Source organism: Lagopus muta, chromosome 25 (assembly GCF_023343835.1).
Source record: "Lagopus muta isolate bLagMut1 chromosome 25, bLagMut1 primary, whole genome shotgun sequence".
In the NCBI taxonomy this organism is placed as follows: Eukaryota; Metazoa; Chordata; class Aves; order Galliformes; family Phasianidae; genus Lagopus; species Lagopus muta.
Window position 1 is genome coordinate 1,277,316 of NC_064457.1, and position 17,769 is coordinate 1,295,084.

General features: G+C 60.2%; 1 protein-coding gene across 6 annotated transcripts in view; it reads left to right on the plus strand.

Annotated features, from left to right (window-relative positions):
* The first annotated feature begins 1,522 nt into the window (after positions 1–1,522).
* The window catches only part of SRCIN1 (SRC kinase signaling inhibitor 1), a 38,804-nt gene continuing 22,557 nt past the window's right edge, over positions 1,523–17,769 (plus strand). Inside the window, exons 1-4 of one of the 6 annotated variants that reach the window (XM_048926677.1) lie at positions 1,523–2,024; positions 2,257–2,405; positions 10,112–10,395; positions 17,624–17,647. In XM_048926677.1, the coding sequence (XP_048782634.1) occupies positions 2,300–2,405; positions 10,112–10,395; positions 17,624–17,647 (414 nt within the window). In that variant the 5' untranslated portion in view covers positions 1,523–2,024; positions 2,257–2,299. Of the gene's footprint in view, positions 2,025–2,256; positions 2,406–10,111; positions 10,396–12,950; positions 13,063–17,623; positions 17,648–17,769 lie in introns of those variants that run through there. The other 5 variants (XM_048926679.1, XM_048926680.1, XM_048926681.1 and 2 more) reach the window with 5 other exon arrangements.

Genomic DNA, 17,769 nt, shown 5'->3' on the forward strand with positions numbered 1-17,769 from the left:
AGACCCCATTGCACACAGACCCCACTGTATTCAGACCCCATTGCTCCCGGCCCCGACTCCTCCCAACCCCAGTGGCTGCTGCAGTGCTCACATCCGTCCCCTGTCCCCATCCAGGTGCTGGTGGCAGCTCCCAGGAGAGCCTCTGATTGCAAATCTGTGTCTGGCATCGCATGTGCAAATGCAGGCACCTCGCCTCGAGGTGTGAGCTGCTTTTACCAGCCTCCCCCTGGGAGCTGCCTCGCTGCATGCAGCTGCTCCCAGCCCCACTGAGGCTGAGGTGTCACGCAGCCATAGGCTCTCTGTGCACACAACAGCTCATGTGCCACCACACTGCCAGTTCAGGGTTGAGTTGGAGAGAAATCGTGGCTTTGGGAAGTCCTCAAGTGGGGAACTTTGGGTTTCAGATCGGGTGCCCACCCTCTCTGCAGGCAGCCCTTTCCGAGCAGCTCTCCAGCTGCACTAATGCTTGTTTGCTTCTCATTAGCAGAGCAATCAGAATTCAAAGGTCACCCCTTCCTCTGGCCCTCCCTGCAGCACGGCTGTGGGTGCAAGCCAGGATTCAGGGATCAGTGGGAAGGACAATTAATCCTTGCTGCAAGCACTGACCATGTTTGCCTTTCCAGCACAGCATCCTCCCATCTCTGCACCCTCCTGGTGCCCCCACACCTTCAGCTTTGTGTCTCTGCACCGTGTCCAGGACATTTCCCCATAGGAAGGGGGCAGCAGGACCCTCTGGGATGGAGGCAGTGGGGGGTTTCTCATCCCAGAGCCTGGGATTCTCACACCTGGTTCTGCCAAGGCTCTGCACAGTGCTGCACCCTCCGTTCACACCTCAGTTTCCCCATCTCCAAAATGGGATAAAACCCCACTTTGTGTCTTTGGTGAAGGGTTTCCTGGGTGCTGTAGCCCCCAGCAGCTGGTTTTACCTCTCGGGTTGTGTGGGACGAATTTTGAAGGCGTGAGCAATTAGAAGTTCATGAGAGCCTTCAGGATGCTGAAATGCACCAGGAGCGATGGGGAGAAACACCGGGAAGGGGGGGAAAGGAGGAAAAAGGGTGAGTTTGGAAAGCAGCTGCTGTGCCCTGGAAAAGCCATGAGATGGGAGGAAAGCAGGGAGCAGCTGGGGGGGATGCTGCCCAGCTCTGGTCCCGTGTGCACGTGCTGCTGGCTGCCACATCCCCCCCATGTCCCCGCTGTGGAGGTCGGGAGCAATGCCACGTATCATGGCTGCCCGGGGGCTGTGCAGAACACAGCTGTGTGGCAGAGGGCAGCAGCTCGGGGTTGGTTTCCAAGGGCTGATCCTCACGGTGCCCACGGGTGGGTGTCAGATCCGCGCCGGGAGGGCTGCTGGCAGCAGCGCTGGGGGCAAAGCGTTTGCTGCTGGATGCTTCGCGCTCTGGCAGGTGGCGAAGGCGGCTTTGGGGAACGGCTGGTGCTGGAGCTGCCTGGGGGCTGCAGGGCTCTGCCTTTAATCACCGGTAATCAGTGTTCAGCTGCTGGGGGCTCTGCTGGCGTCCCCCCCGTGCGGACCCTGCGAGCAGGGAGGGGCGTCCCATGGGCTGACGGCGTCGGCGCTGTGCACGGATGTGCAGTGGCTGCTGGCTGCAGCCCATGTGATGCATCTGAGGGGGCACGCTGACATTTCGAGAGGAAAAAAAAAATAATAAAAAATAATAATACCCAGAGACCCACGGGGAGCTTTGAAGAGCCAGAAAAGAGAGCAAGAGAGACAGAGAGAGAAGAGGAACCGAGCCGGGCAGGGGCGCAAATTCCCGGGCCGGGAGAGAGGATGTGAGCGCAGCGCTGGCACGGAGCCGGGGAGGATGCGATGGCCGCTGGCACCGAAAGCGGAGCAGCGATTTTTAGCCACCGAAATGGAGCGGGGACAGCAGCGGGGAGCGGCGGGGACGGCGGCGTGGTGGCAGCTGAGCGCTGTGCGGGATCGGTGACACCGCGGCCGCTCCTCTCCATCGCGCCGATGTGACGCGGCGGTGCCGAGCGGTGGCTGCGCGCTGCTCCTCGAGGTCAGTGCCGTGAACGGGGTTTGGTGACGGCGCAACCCGCTGCTCTCCTTCTCTGCGTGCGCGTTTCGTAATGAGCCGCTCCTGTATTTAATTAACGCGAGCAGCTAACGCGAGCCTCCCTAGATTTAACCTGACAGAGACGACGTGTTGCTTGAAATGCCGAGCGATTAGTAAAAGCGGGTTTTGATTCGCTTTCAACATATGCCGTACGATGCATGTGTTTGTCGCACAGATTTTGGAGCCGTCTCCCGGTTCCTCCCTGCCCGGGTGTCACCATGCTTCCTCGCTGGGCGAAGCTTCCCTCGGGCGCTTCCCCTCGGCTGCGGGAGCAGGACCGAGCCTCGGAGCCCGGGGACCGCAGGCTGCCATCGCTGCTCGTGGGTACGGATTGGGGACGTGGAGGGGGAATGGGGGGTGATGTGTGCCCGGAGGCGATGCTGGGATGGGCCGGGCGGGATGCTGGGTGCTGCAGGCAGCTGCTGTGCCCTCCTTTTGCTTGACTACACCGCGATGTTTGGGCAGCCGCGGGCGGGCGCTGGTGGAAAGGGCTCGGAGAGACGCGGCTCTGCTCCGGGTTGGGGATGGAGGAGGGATGGGTGGCATCTGCTGCGGGATGTGAGGATGTTCCTGGAGGGACGCTGCAATGCTTTCGTCCCGTGGCTGAACGTGGTGTGCTGGGGGTTGGTGGTGGATCTGGGGAGCCCCGTGGGGAGCTCTGGCAGCAGGACGTGGCCCGGCTGTGTCCCTCCGTGTGCCCAGGGCTCTGTTCCAGCACGGCTGCCCCGGTTATTCAGATGATGGGCTCGCTTTCTGGCACCTCCAAGGCTTTAGGCGTAGATCTGTGTGTTTTTCCCAGCCTTTTTGACTTGTAGCTCGCTGTGACTAACCGGGCTGGCAGAGCAGGCTGTGACCAACCACCTACGTGCTACCTGCATGCTTATAAATAGGGGCTGTCCTCCCCTCCCCGTCTGGAGCATTGCTCTCAAGCCCCTCCATAACACAGAAATAGCTTCCCCAGCATCCTCCCCCCCCGTGCAGCACCGCCCCAGCTCTGTGCAAAGCAGCACAGGATCCCCAAATGCCCATTTCCCACGTGGTGCTCTGGGCACGGCTGGGCTTTGGGCTGCATTGCTGCCAGCACTGATCACAGAAGGAGCCAACTCCTCGAAGGAGCTGCATGCTCTCATGCCAGCGCAGGAGCTGTGCCAGGCTCTTGTCCCCCCCTTAACCCCCCCAAGAGCTCAGAGCTCTGCCCCAAGGCTCTGCTCCAGCCTCTCAGGCAAGGACTGGGGGAGCTTTGGGTTTGATTTGAGTTTTTCCCCTTTGTGGCACCATCCAGAGCTCTGCTTCCCTGCAGGAGAGCAGGAGGGGCAGCCCCCCCCCCCCCCCCCCCCAAACCTCCCCCCACCTTGATCCCGCTGTGCTCTTCCAGATGGATTTGCTTTTGATGAGGTGTAGCGTGCCATCGAAGCTCCTGTCAGGCAGCTCCGGCCTCCCATCAGCGAGGCGAGCAGTTAGCATGACTGCACTAATGGCAGCAGATTAGAGGAAGTGATTAACTTGCCTGAAAAACTGCACTGAGTGCATTCTGCACAACCCCAGGGCTGGTGCAGTGCACAGCCCACGCTCCCCTTCACAGGGGCTTTTGTCCCATCATTTTGCTTCCTTCTACAGCAACCTGTCGCATTTCTTTTCCACCTTTGGCTGCAAGCTCTCCGGTCAAATCCTGCCCCTCTATTTCCAAGCTGGAATGACAATGCTGCCCTTCCCATCTGCGGGACAAAGGTGCATCCCCATGCAGCACAGCACCCTGCTCTTGGCTGTCACCCAGCACAGGGGGGTCCTGCAGCCATCCTGCTGCACTGGGATGGGTGACACCAGGCACTGCCATGTCCTGGAGCTGCCACCTCTCTGCTACCCGTGTGCTGCTGATCCTCATTTCTGCTCTCACCGAAGCAATCAAGGTGGCCTTGCTCTGCTCAGCGATTTCGCTCGGTGTCTCATTAGAGGAAGGAGTGGGAATTGATTTTTGATCTCATCCTGTTTCCCTCCAGCCCCTTCTCCCCCCTGGCTCGTGCCCCTGCCTGCCTCCAAAGCCAGCAAGGCACCACCCCAAGCCCTGACCATGGGGCTCAGATGAGGTCTCGCATCTCCCACTGATTCCTTATGGGGAGCACTGCTTCTCTGCAGGTCTGCTCCGAGCAGCCCATGCCGTTTGGGATTCCCTCCTTCCTCCTTTTCCCTTTCTCCTTCTGTACCTAAAAGCCAATTAACTGCTGGGAAAGGGGGGTGCTGGGCAGGAGGGCAGGGATGTGCTGGTGCCAGGTGGGGCACAGATGGGGTGGGAGCTGCCTGCCTTACCCCTGCCCTCATTTTGGGGCCATTTCCCTCCAACCAGGTGGGCTGTTTCCTTCTGTCCTATTGCAGCAGGACCCCAGCCCCCCGCTCCCCACCCCCTGCTCTGCTCTGGCCTAAGAGGAAGCATCGATTTGGTGTCTTGAGGGGCAGTTTATCGCTTTCCTGATGCCTGATAGATTGGAATTGATTTCCAGAGCAATTTGCCTGAGCAGCTGAAGTCAGAGCGGTGGGACCCACGCTGCAGCACTCCTGCAGTGGTACAGATGCAAAAGGGTGATGGAGACAGCAGCTCTGCAGGGTTTTGCGAGCTCAGGTCCTTCCCAACCTCAGGTTCATCCCCGTGCTGCCTCTCCCCAGGCTGCACATGGGATCTCTGTGTGGAGAAGGGGTTTGGCAGCGCTTTGCTGCACGACGCAGTGAGTCACTGCCCCACGCCTGGCTCAGCATAGCGGTGGGAGTGAGACAGAGCTGCCGGCTGCTGGGAAGCTCAGGGTCCTTTCAGGAGATGTACATCCAAACCAAGTGCCTCTGCCTGTGCTTTCCACTTCTTCCCACCTGGGGTTTGACCCCTCCACATCTCCATTATCCCTACTGGCAGCCGTGCCCTGTGTTTGCCCCCTCTGGATTGGGCCATTCCCTCTTCAGTCCTATGCCTCAGTTTCCCCCTCAGATCTGAGGGCATCCCCCCAGGCTGCGATCTGGCTGCAGCCACATGGGCTCATCCCATCCTCGCTGCACTGCCTGGATCTGCTGCCACGTGGGTGAGAGAGGAGGCCACCACACACTGTGTGTTTGTGCCGTGCCACCCCTGCTGTATTTTAATCCAGTTCCTGAACTGCTGGCATCTCCCCCAGCCCCTCCCCACTTCCCCAGGCAGCGCTGCTCAAGGGATGCCGCCAGCTCCGGCCCGCTGCCAGGGGTCAGGGAGGAAGCTGGCAGCAGAAGGAAGCTTTGCCCAGCTCTGCTGGCCGTGACTCATCCTCGTGCATCGCGCATCCTCTGTGAGCTCACCCTCCGTGCTCATTTTCCCCCTCCACCAAAGCAAAGGCAGCTCCGTGAGGAGCTCTGGGACGAGGATGGGAGCAGCTCGAGGGGAGATGCTGAGCCAACGAGACAGCGCAGGAAAGAGGAGGGCTGGGAGGGTGGCTGTGGAAAGGGCTGGGGGCTGCAGGGGGCTGTGTGCCCATAGCCCATCTCACGGCCCTGATGATGGATGCGTCGGTCGGTGCTGCTGGTACCCGGCACGGAGCTCATGGCTGGGGGAGCGGGGTGCCCTCGCTTCCCTTTCTGTGTGTGTGTGGGTGTGATGACATTCAGCGGGGTGGGAAGGAGCTGCTGCTTTTCATGGGGCCGGGCCAGATGGGCTCTCTGGGTTGAGACGTGATTTGAGACATGGGAATTGAGCCGCTCGTGTCCCCGCTTTCAGAGCAAAGCCCAGGGCTGGGTGCCAGCCTGAGATGGGGCACGGCTGCCACCAATGTACCCCTATGTGCCCGGATGGATCCTGTGCTGCTTCCTGCCTTCTTGGCAGCTGCGGTGGCCAGGGCACATCATGGCTGGGGACAGGCAGGGCTGGGTCTGCAGGGACACATCCGGCACTGGGGGCACCGAGCGCTGCCAGCCTGTGGGGTGTCCTGGCATCCTGGCATGGTCCCAGTGGAGTGGGGCTGGGAACTTCCTGATGAAATGACCAGTGGTTGGTGTGTTTTGTCTCCCTTGGATCCTCTTTAATGGAGAGAGAAAGGCTCCATATTGTGGGGGAGACCCCTGGGGATGGGGGATGGGGGTGGCATTAGCACTGCTGTGCCACGGGCAGGGGTTGTATTGGGGTGGGCACTCTCTGCCCCACACTGGGTCTCCATCAACCCAGGAGTGAGCAGATCACACGGAAGCTTTCAGCACAGCCGTCTGTGAGCTTTTGCTCCTCGTATTGCTCTGCACGAAGCTGCTGGGAGGCAGGGGGAGGGCATGCAGTGCTCCTGCTGTGATGTTCATGTGCTGGGACAGCCCCACCGAGCGGTGCCACATGGCCATAGAGAACCCTCGTCTCACACTTTGGCACTGGGTGAGCTGCTGCCAAGCCCCCTCCCTGCAGCCCCCAGCCATTCAGAGGAGTTCCCACCAGGCACAGCTTGGGGCTGAGGCTCAGTGGGTGCCAAAGTGGGACCAAGGGTTGCTGTGGGGGGGTGTCCCTTCTGACAGCAAAATGCAGGCAAGAAATGACTGCTGGAGAGAAGCCAGAGTGCATCCTGGACAGAGCTGTGCCCTGAGCTTCGTGCTCCATGGGACACCAGCACCCAGCATCACACCTTGGCTGTGTTCACCAGGTCCCATAGCACAGCTCACCTTACCCCACAGCCCCATCCTAACGCAGCTGCTTGGCTGAGCACAGCACAGCCCTTCATTCCCTCCCTCCCCCCCCCCTCCAATAGGTCCTGGCTCCAATCAACCTGAGCACATCCCCGCGAGCATCGCCTCCCGTTGCCCTTCCCCTATGGCTGCATCCCAGTGCCTTGCAGCAGCGTGGCAGAGAAGGGGTTACTGCAGCACGGGGCTCTCCAGGCCGTGTCCTCACGTGCTGCACACAGCAGCACTTTGCAGCTCAGCGGCTGCGGCGTTTCGGGGAAGGCGAGCGCATCTCCCCTAATGGCCGGCTGTGTGGAGCTGCGTAGCTCCAAGGGCTTCTATTCTTCCGCCTCCCTTTCTCCCCAAACGTAATCTCTCCTTCCCCTCCCCTCTCCCCGTTTGGTACAATTGCTTTCTCGGACTATTTTTCATGCTCTGCTAACTGTCACGGCTTTCACGGCCCGCGTGAGCTCGGCTGCTTCATGAAGATTTATGAAACTGCAGTAATAAACTGTGTTTGAAAGATCCTTTTTCTGATAAACCCCCGCCACGCTGCTGGCAGGGGGGGGGGGGGGGGGGGATCGAGGCGGACCACCCTGCTGGATGCCCACCCCGGTGTGACTCTCACGGGGCGCAGGGCAGGATTTGGGGCTCCTCTCCCACCCACAGCACCCGGTAAGGAGGATGGATGGACGATCCTTGCTGCCCGCAGGGAGATTACCAGGATTTCCCATTGGATTCTGGCTGTTGTGGGAGCACATCTGGAGGATGCTCATCCCATCCCACTGATGGAATCAGAGGGGCGAAGCGGGGGTCTGCATCTCCTCTTTCGGGATGCCTGCTCGTGTTCTTGCTGGAGCCCAGAGAGGAGTTCAGGAGCGGATGCTCAGAGGTGGAAGAGCCCCCGTTGGTTCCCAGCTCTGCTCTGACTGATTTTGTGCAGGGCTTTTCAAATCATCCTCTTTAGCAGTCGCAGAGAGACAGCGAGCTGCCGCGTTCCGCTCCCGGAGCGTGTAATCAAGGAGCAGGGAGCTGCATGCTGATGTGAGGCTCAGCACCGGGAGGGGGGTGGGAAAGAGTCAGGAGGGTGGCTGGGATGGGTGCTGGGCTCTGGGTTCTGTGATGGTGGGTGCTGTTCTGGAAGCTGAGTTTTGGGTGCTGAGCTCTGGGTGTTGGGTTCTGGATATGGGGTTCTGGGTTCTGGATGCTGGGTGCTGTTCTGGAAGCTGAGTTCTGGGTGCTGCTTCTGGATGCTCGATTCTGGGTGCTCGGTTCTGGCTGTTGGGTTCTGGATGCAGGGCTCTGAGTGCTGGGTTTTGGATGCTGGGTTCTGGGTGTTGGGTTCTGGATGCTTGATTGTGGGTGCTGGGTTCTAGATACGGGGTTCTGGGTTCTGGATGCTGGGTGCTGAGTTTTGGATGCTGGGTTCTGACTGTTGGGTTCCGGATTCTGGGTGCTGAGTTCTGGGTTCTGGCTGCTGGATTCTGGCTGTTGGGTTCTGGGTTCTGGGTTTTGGATGCTGGGTTCTGGATGCTTGATTCTGGGTACTGGGTTCTAGATACGGGGTTCTGGGTTCTGGATGCTGGGTGCTGTTCTGGATGCTCGATTCTGGGTGCTCGGTTCTGGATACAGGATTCTGGGTTCTGGATATGGGGTTCTGGGTGTTGGGTTCTGGATATGGGGTTCTGGGTTCTGGATGCTGGGTGTTGAGTTCTGGATGCTGGGTTCTGACTGTTGGGTTCTGAGTTCTGGAAGCTGAGTGCTGGGTGCTGGGTTCTGGATTCTGGGTGCTGAGTTCTGAGCACTGGGTTCTGGGCGCAGCCCCTGCGCATCTCCACTGCTCTGCCCTCCAGACAAGCACTCTGTGACCAGCTGAGGGCAGGAGGGCCTTGCAGCCCCATAGCAGCCCCACAGCGAGCAGCGTGGTTTGGGGGCTGTCACACAAAGGGAGAGATGCACACAGGTAGCGCCATACCCAGCTGTCACCTCCATGGTGACATCATCCATCCATACATGCGCTCTTTGCACACCAGCATGGTGCAGGGGTGACACGGGGACTGGGCTGAGCTGGGATGGAGCAGGAGTTGCAGTGCTTGCTCAGATTCTGCTGTCAATGCAAGGAAGGGTGTCCCAGGGCTTTGGTGTCCCAGGGCTTTGGTGTCCCAGGGCTTTGGAGTCCCAGGGCTTTGATGTCCCCAAGGCTTTGATGTCCCCAGAGCTTTTGCTGGGGGCTGCACTGATGTCATCACCTGCCGTTTATCTTGCTCCACAGCTTCTGCTCTGAACAGTTTCTCTTGTATTCCCACAGTCACCCAACTCACAGCAAACCCCTCCGTATGACCTTGAGCAGCCGAGTGGCGTCGGCAGCGCAGACAGAAATCCTGTCCCACATTAATAACACAATCACTCGTTATAAAGCTGATATGTTGGGCTGATAAATAATTAAGGGAAAAGGAAAAGCTCTCTATGATTCGCTTAGCGGGAAGGAAGGGGGAAAAGGAAGGAGATGAATAATGAATCAAGGTTAAACGGGAGTGAAAGGAAAGCCTCACGGTGGTGAATTCCCGCAGCAGGAGCGCTGCAGGTTGCCAAACAGTTGGAGCTGGTGGTTGTGGGGTGACGTGGGCTGGGCAGCACGAGGTCCCTGAGCTCAGCAGCAGCACTGGGACGGATGGGGCTGAGCGCCACGGGGTTGGGCACTTCACACTCACTGTGTTGGTGATGGGTTTTGGCAGCACGCAGGGACTTCCAGGCATGAGTTACACTCGTGGTGTGTGAGCAGTCGGCACGGCTTCCCCGGGGATTAAAGTCATGGCGTGATGCTGATGAATGGCTGTGGTGGTGAAGGGATGAGCGCTGCCAGCATCCGCTGTTGAGCTCTGCGAGGGCTGGAATGGCTCTGGGGGGGTCCCCGGCCACAGGCAGCAGCACGGTGCAGCACTGATGGGACGATGCAAGCCTCCCCAGCCCACCTTTCATTTTCTTTTTTGGTCTGTCCGTGTGTCTGTGTCCCTCTGTCTGTCTGTGCCGCAGGGCGGTGCCCGGCTCCTGTGTCTCGTCTGTGCCGTTTTGGTACCCTAGAGCTGTTCATTCCATGTTTCAGCCCAAATGTTGGGGTCTTGGTAGCACCCGGCCCCTCTGTCCCTCCCGTAGCCCCCAGCCCTCCCTGATCCCCCCGCCCTCATCACCCCCACCATCACAGTGGGACGAAACCCTGCACCCCTCCCACCCCCACCGCTTGCATCCCACCAAGGGATGACCCCACACCCGGCCGGGCTCAGCCACATTTAACACCACCCCTCGCCCCCGTCCCCACACCACAGCACCCCCAAACCCACCAGGGGGCTCCCCCTCACCCCGTTCTGCTCTCCCTCCCCGTGCAGATCCCGACAGGACCAGCGCCCACATGATCTCGGCCGACGATGCCGAGTACCCGCGGGAGTACCGCACTTTGGGCAACGGCACGCGGCGCTTCTCCAACGTAGGCTTGGTGCACACCTCAGAGCGCCGGCACACCGTCATCGCCGCCCAGAGCCTCGAGGCCCTCACAGGCCTCCAGAAGTCGGAGATGGAACGCAAACGGGACGCCTTCATGGACCACCTGAAGAATAAATACCCGCAGCACGCGCTGGCGCTGCGCGGGCAGCAGGAGCGCATGCGGGATCAGGTAAGGGGTGAATGATTGAGGGGGGAGAAGGGGGGAATGGGACCCACCTCATTTGGAGAGGAGGGGGGGCTCATAGGGGCCACGGCATGGGTGGGAGCAGCCCTTCTCGTTGACCTTATTGCAGTGTTTCAGTATCTAAAGGGAGCCTGCAGAGGGGAGGGGAGTCAACTCTTGGAAAGGGTTGGTAACAGCAGGACGAGGGGAAATGGTCTGAAGTTGAGGGAGGGGAGACTGAGGTTGGATGTCAGGAGGAAGTTCTTTATTGAGGTGCTGGAACAGCTGCCCAGAGAGGCTGTGGATGCCCCGTCCATCCCTGGAGGTGTTCAAGGCCAGGTTGGATGGGGCCCTGGGCAGCCTGGGCTGGAATTAAATGGGGAGGTTGGTGGCCCTGCGTGTGGCAGGGGGTTGGAGATTCGTGATCCTTGAGGTCCCTTCCAACCTTTGCCATTCTGTGATTCTCACACAGGCTGGGGGTCTCCAGGTAGATTTTTTTCCCTTGGCTGAGATGAAAGCAGCGTCTCTGTACACGCAGGTGGAGCGGTGGGTGCCAGTCATGAGCTGTGTGGCTTCACCCTGCTGGAGACGGGTGAAGGAGGGGGGGGCTGACATAGTGGGGACCCCAATCCTGCTCTCTGCAGCTTCCTGTTGCAAATGGGGGAGGTTGGTGCTCAGCCACGGGCAGACCTGACCTGAAGGGGATGCGGATGCTCAGAGCCAGGGCGATGTGGGGCACCTCCTGGGACGGGGGTCTGCCATTCTGCCTGGGAGAGGGCAGGGAAGGGCAGGGCTGTGAGGCAGCGAGGGGCTGAGGCTCCATCCTGGTGCACAGAACAGTGCTGTGCAGGGCAGGGGCTGCACGAGGGTCAGGTGCTCTCAGAGCTCAGGATTCCCTGTGTTTGTTGCTCCCACAGTTCAGTGCTATCAGGTTCGGTGCCCACATCCCTGCAGGGATGTCCCTTGGCTGTGCGTTCCCAGGGACTCCATTCTTCCCCATGGCCCAAAGGCAGGGGGGATTTGCACAAGAGACACCTGATTTCATGCCCCTACTGTGTGGCAATGGGGAGGAGTGACCCCCAGCCACACATTCCTACCAAAACTATCACTTATATGGAAAAAAAAAGCACAGGGGAGGGCGAGCACGGAGCAGCTGCAGGAAGAAATCCTATATCATCTCCAACTAGACACCTCCCCGTGGGGTGAAGGCAACAGCTCCCAGACTGTCTCAGCAGAAAGAAACAGGGAAAGAAATCGAGCTGCATAAGGAAAAGCAGCAGCTCCCACACTGCAGCCCCTATCCTGGCTTTGTGGGGCTGGCAGGGCAGCACCGGGGGGTCCCACAACGCAGCCCCTCTCCGTGCAAAAGGTCGTTGGTTCAGGGCTGGATGCAAAGGGGAGCAGAGCAGCCCTGCAGTGCGTTGCAGCCTCCAGCTGTTGGCAGGGGTTGCAAGGAGCTGAGGGCTGCTTTGAGAGTTTTCCTTGCAGCAAAGTGCACCCTGCTCCTCTCTCTCTCCGTGCAGAAGCGATGCTGGGTGCTGGTGCAACCTGAGCAGGGTGAGCACGAGGTGCAAGGTGTGCAGCCACCCCTTCTGCTCTGCAGCGATGTTTGTCGTTTACCTCTCAGTAATTAACCAGGAATCTTCCCCTCGTTATTACAGTGGTTTAAAGACTTCTTTTCTTTCCTTTAGGCAGCAGCTGGGAAAAGCAAATCTGCCCGGTGTTGGCTCAGGGTTGGGAGGCTGTAGAGGATTTTAGAAAGCAAGTGAGAAACTTTGGGGTTTGGAGCATCCTCTGTGCTTGGGAATGGGTGCAGGGCTGAGGGCTGTGCATTTCCAGCGAGATGGGAGGATGAGAATAAAAACAGTGGGAACCTGGGTGTAAACCTTTAGGTGACATCGTGGTACAGCACTGAAATGCGGTGCCCTGTAATGGAACCATCACCCACGGAGCGCTGCGGAGGGGTGCAAGGTGGCGGCTGCTGTAAAACCCGCGTAGGAAAACGTTGTTCGATGGGTACAGCAACAGCAGGGGGTGGGAGGCGTGCGGTGCTGCAGCGGTGCTGCTTCACTTTGGAACCGATAACCCCCAACCCGTGCAGATGCGCGCATCCCCAGCCCTCCCCAAGCACCATCCCCCCCCTTCCCCCACCTCCCCGCCCCCGGGGGTCCCGGTTCGCACACAGCCCTGCGGCTGCGGGGTCTTTTGGAGAGGGAAACGAACGCAGCAGCGCCGCGATGGGAGCACGGGGATGGGGGGGGGGGTTACAAGCATGGGTGCGCGTGCATGAGCGCGCGTGCATGCATGCCTGCGTGTGCGCGCAGCCCTACGCGTGCGTGCGCACAGGTGCGGGCACACGTGTGTGTATGTTTGTGTGCGCGCCTCCACGTGCACGCGCGCTCCTCCTCCTCCTCCGGGAGCGCGCACCGCCGCGTGGCGGCCCCGCGACAGGTGGAGTCGCGGTTGTCATGGAAACCGCACCCCGCGGGAGGGGCGGGCGGCGGGGCCGGAGCGGAGGCCGCAGCAGCGGCGGAGGAGGAGGCGGTGGCGGCGGTCGCTGCTCCGCGCAGCGCTGCGCTCCCGGGCCCCGCCCGCCCCCGGGCCGCGCTGCGACGCGGAGAGGAACGGAGGCGGTCGGGGCTGAGCGGAGCGGAGCGGGCGCACCTGGTGCAGGTACCGAGGGGGTGATGTCTGTCTGTCTGTCTGTCTGTCCGTCTGTCCGCCTGTCCGCCCGCCCGTTCTCCCATTCCTCCCCCCAGCGTCTCCCGGTATCCCTTCCCTATATCCTCTCCTTCCCCCATCCCGCTCCGTTCCGCTCACCTCTGCCTTTCCCTGTGCTCTCCCATATATCGTCCACCTCCATCCTTTCCCCTTCCATCTTTCTACCTCTCCGCCCCCCATCCCGCTCTGCTTCACCCATTTCCTCTCTTTCCCCCCCGTTCCTACGGACCCTCTCGTATCGTCCCCCCCCCTCCCCCCTATGCGCTGTACCCCGTCCCGGTGCGCGGAGCTGCGAGCCGATCGCCCCCGGCCCCGCTCGGCCTCCGGAGGGCGAACGCTGCGGGCGCTGCAGTGGCGGAGGAGCGGCCGAGGAGCAGCGCACGGTGCGGCCCCGCGGGCTCTGCGCGTTCCTCTCCGGTTCGTTCAAAGAGGGGGCTGTGAGGGGGGGGGGGGGAGGGCTGAGCCCTGCTCCTTTTGGGATTTTGCGGGGAAGAAGCGGCTGCGGAGCGGCTCTGAATGCGGCAGTGCGGGCGGCAGCGGCCGCAGCCCCCCCCGGGTTGGGGACAACGAAGGGGCACCGCTCGTCATCCCAACCCTCCCCACCCCCCCTATCCGGAGCGCTCCCGGCCCGATGCCGCCTGACCTCCCGGTGCCCATCACGCGACCCCGCACCCTTGGTGCTGCTGGGGGCCGCGCAGAGCCAGCAGCCCCTGGGACCCCCCCCGGGGAGGTGGGAGTGGGAAGGAGGAGGGCCGGCTCCAGGTGCTGCCCGGATCGCATTCCCTGTGCAGGATCGCACCCGGCTCTGTCCCCGCGGGGCCGCCTGTGGATGCCCGCGGATCTCCTTCCTCCCTTTACCTCTTACGTCCCTTTTGTGCCCGTCCACCTACGCGTGCCGTTGCCATCGTTACCCCGCAATTCGAGCTGCCCAACTTCTCCCGGGCTTCCTGCCTACCCCCCCCCCCCCCCAAACCCTGACCCCCAGCCCCGCTCCCCGGCTGGGGGGGGGGGGGGGGGGGGAGCAGCACCCTCTCTACCTCTCCCTGCCCCTATGGAACCGGGATTCCCGCTCAGTGACAACCCCTCCCCCCCTCATCCCCCACCTTTCTACATGGGGCTGTTGCAGCTCCCCGTGGATCCCCCAGTCCCGGAGGGGTGCCTGAGGCTTGGAGGCTGCGTTGCAAGCAGGGGGGGTTGCACGGCTTATCCTCAGCAACGCTCTCCCCTCCCCGCCCCCCCCCCCTTCCACCCCGAGATGCGTCGCTGCGTGCCGTTTTGCAAACAGCCGTCGTCGCTGCTTTGCTCTGTATTGATGTGGTGAGAAGGGAGGGCTTGGGGAAGAGCCAGGAGCACAAACGCGGTGGTGCTTGAGCGCGTTCCTGCTCTGACATCACCTGAGCTGCTCCAGAGGGAGCTGAGGGCTGGAACCGCTGCTTACGGTGGGCTCCGTGCTGTGGATGCAGGCAGGAGCTGCACGCAATGCCCTGAGCCTTCCTCGCTCACCCCGTGCTGCCGTGCCGGGCTTGCAATAATTACAGGACCTCAGATAACGATATCTGCAATGCACAGCCTCGGTGTCTCTCTTGGCTGCTTCTGGTTGCTGTTTGCATTCGGCTCTACGTGGTCGTTCCGTTGCTTCGGCTTCGGTTCCTCTCGTGCTGAAAAGCGTTAAAAACTTTTAACACGGAGAAACGGCTTCAATCCACTTTGCCGGTGTATTTCGGGGAGGTTTTTGTTTGTCAAGACGTTGTGCCCGAGGGGGAGACTATCAGAAACCGCAACAACTGGAAATGAGTTAATTAAAAAGCCAATGAGAGCGCTGCTGTCCCTCCCCCCCCGGCACGGCGTGCTGAGATGCCGCTGCTGCCCATTTCGGAGGGACGCGTTGGTGCTGCCTTGTTAATCAGTGACAGATTTGCGCCATAATTGCTAACCAGGAGCAGCCTGCCTCGGTCAGAGCGGTGACTTGCTTGGATTTCATTCACCTGGGACAGCTTTACTCCACAAGGACTGTGGGTTTAAGTGTGATGTTCTTTGCTGCGTTCCCCCAGCTCTGGCTTTCCTCTCCTCAGCAGCGTTTGCTGGTGCGGCTCTGTGAGCGTTGCTGCGTGCACGAGTTCCCTCGTGGCCGTGGGTTCCAGCAGATCCGAGGTTTGCATGGGTTCTCTGCCCCTGAAATGCACGGCTGTGTTCGGGAGGGCCCGGATCCTCCTTAGTCCCTCGTTTTGCAGCTCCGCGTACATGACTTTCATTGTAATTATAATCTCAGCCTTTGTAATTCTCCCTACCGTCGGCGCGGCTCGAGCTGCCTGTTTTATCGCGTGGAACAAGGCTGTCGTTTCCAATCCTCTCTCAGACCATTATCTGCCTTTGATGCTTTTGAAGAGTCAGGGACGCTTCATTCTACCTTGGCCTCCTCTTCTCTCCTTCTCTTCATGCGAACCCCCAGCAGGGCGGCGTGCAGAGCGCAGGGACCGTCCCAGCCCTGTCCCCATAGCGCAGCGTTTGCCACAGGGGTGGCGTTTTGCTTCGGGAGAGGCCAGGTTGGTAGAAAATGAGCTCAACCGGGCTCAGTGCCTGCGAGGACAGATGGAGCCTGAGGTGCCAGTGCGGATCTCTGCCCTCAGAGCATGGCAGATCGGTTGCTCTGGGCCAGCATGGGGTGACCCCCCCTTCCTTTCCCTTCCCCCCCCCCCCCTTGCAACCCAATGGGGTTTGGCTCCTGTGCACAGTGGGTCAGCACTGAGCCATGCAGCCACCTGCAGAGGTGCCCTCCTGGTTCTGTTTGGGCAAGGATTTGGTTTTTGTGCTCTGTGACCGTCAGCATCACTTTGAGGTCACGGAGCTGCGGCTGTGGGGCAGTCTGGGTGCCTGTGGTGGCTTCTAGAACATTCCCCACCTGCTGCCCTGGCACAGGGGAGGGGTTCAGATGAGCTGGATTGTGGCTGGGATGTAATGGATGGGCTTTGTGATAAGCCTGTCCAGTCATCCTAAAATAATAAATAAAATGCATACCGAGGGCTGCTGTGAGATAGGATCAGCAATATTGGGGATGGGGAAAATCACTGCGGCTCTTCAGCAGCGAAATGAAGGGAGCGGAGGGAAGGGGCAGAAGGAGCCATTCGAGAGCATCCGCTCCCAGTTTGGGGTTGGGTCCTTTGGGGTCGGGGGGCTGCAGCCACATCCCTGGGCTGAGGGCTGCCCTGCTCAGCGCTGGGTCTGTGCGCTACCTGAAGGCATTTGGAGGCAGCTCTCATTTGGGCAAGTTCTGTGCCCAGGGTGGCTCCTGTGGCTGCTGTCTGTGGGCTTCTGTTCCTGGTGCTGCTTCTGAGTCACAGCGTGCCCTTGGAAAAGACCTTTGTGCCTCCAGGCTTGCCTGCGTGAGCAAACAGCAGCGCTGGGCTTGAATCGCTCCCAAAGCAGCCTCGGTTTTGTTTGATGCAGAACTTGTGGGTCTGCTCGAGTCTGGTGGAATATTAATGTCAGTGCATCGAGGAGGACGTTGCACTGGGATAAGAGCATCTTGCTGAGGCTGTAGGTGTGTCTAAAAAGGGATTTAGGAGAAGGTTTTGTGTTTGTATGGCAGGCTTCTGTTCCCACTGTCAGGGTTTGTTTATGTCCACAGAGCTGAGTCCTGCACAGCTGGTCAGGGAAGGGTTAATGCCCCGGGATGGAAACAGAGCTTCCTGATGGGAGCTCCTGTGTGATCCCAGAGCACAGCAACGGGATGGGCAGCACAGGGTCCTGGGAAGGGAACCTGCTTGGTGCTGAGAGCTCTGCAGGGCGAGCTGAGCACGGTGGGGAGATGGGTGGCTGTGAGCAGGGAGGCAAAGAGAAGCCGCCGAGAACTTTGATCCCAATAAAAGGGGGGGAAGAAGCCGCCCTGCAGGCGTTCCTCCCACCCCAGCCATTCGTGGCACATCCTCAGCCCCGTCCTGGGGAGCTGCCCTCGGTGAGGCTTTGCTGTGAGCATCCCTGGGAGCTCTGCATCCATTCCTGATGCTCATCAGCGGGTGTTTGGGGAGTGCTTTGCAGCGTGCAGGGCTGCAACCGATGCCAGCTCCCATCACTGGCTGCAGCACATTGCAATGACACCGGTGGAGACGCTGCAAAGAAGCACCGGAGGGAGGTAGCAGGGGCAAGCAGGGTTGAAGGGGGGGTAAAGGGGGGATTTTAAGATGCTTTTAAGACTGAAAACCGTTCTGGCTCCCTGGCAGCAAGCTGGGTGGTGAGCATGGGGCTGAGCCACGCTCCCTTTGCACTCAGCTGCACGCCTCACTGCCTGCACAGCCCCCCCCAAACCCCATCCCCAGCCCTTGCCTGCAGGGAGGGGGATGCTGAGCAGAAAGGAGAGCAGGTTGAACGCAGTCAGCAATTCTCAAAGGGAAAACGAAACTCAAACCAGAATCTTAATGGTATTTTTTGTTTGTTTGTTTCCTTTTTTTCTTTTCTGTTGTTGTTGTTGTTTTTGTTTGTTTTCCCTCGTTTCGTCGCTTTATTTTGTTGTCGTTAGCAGCCCAACTACTGGAGCTTTAAGGTCAGTATTTCTGATTTCTTTGGTCATGCTTTGGTTTGACGTGCATGCACTTCTCCACCTGTGCCTCATCTGTGTCCATGCAGGGGGTGGGAGCTGGGGGGCTGTGCTGAGGGTTGCTGTGC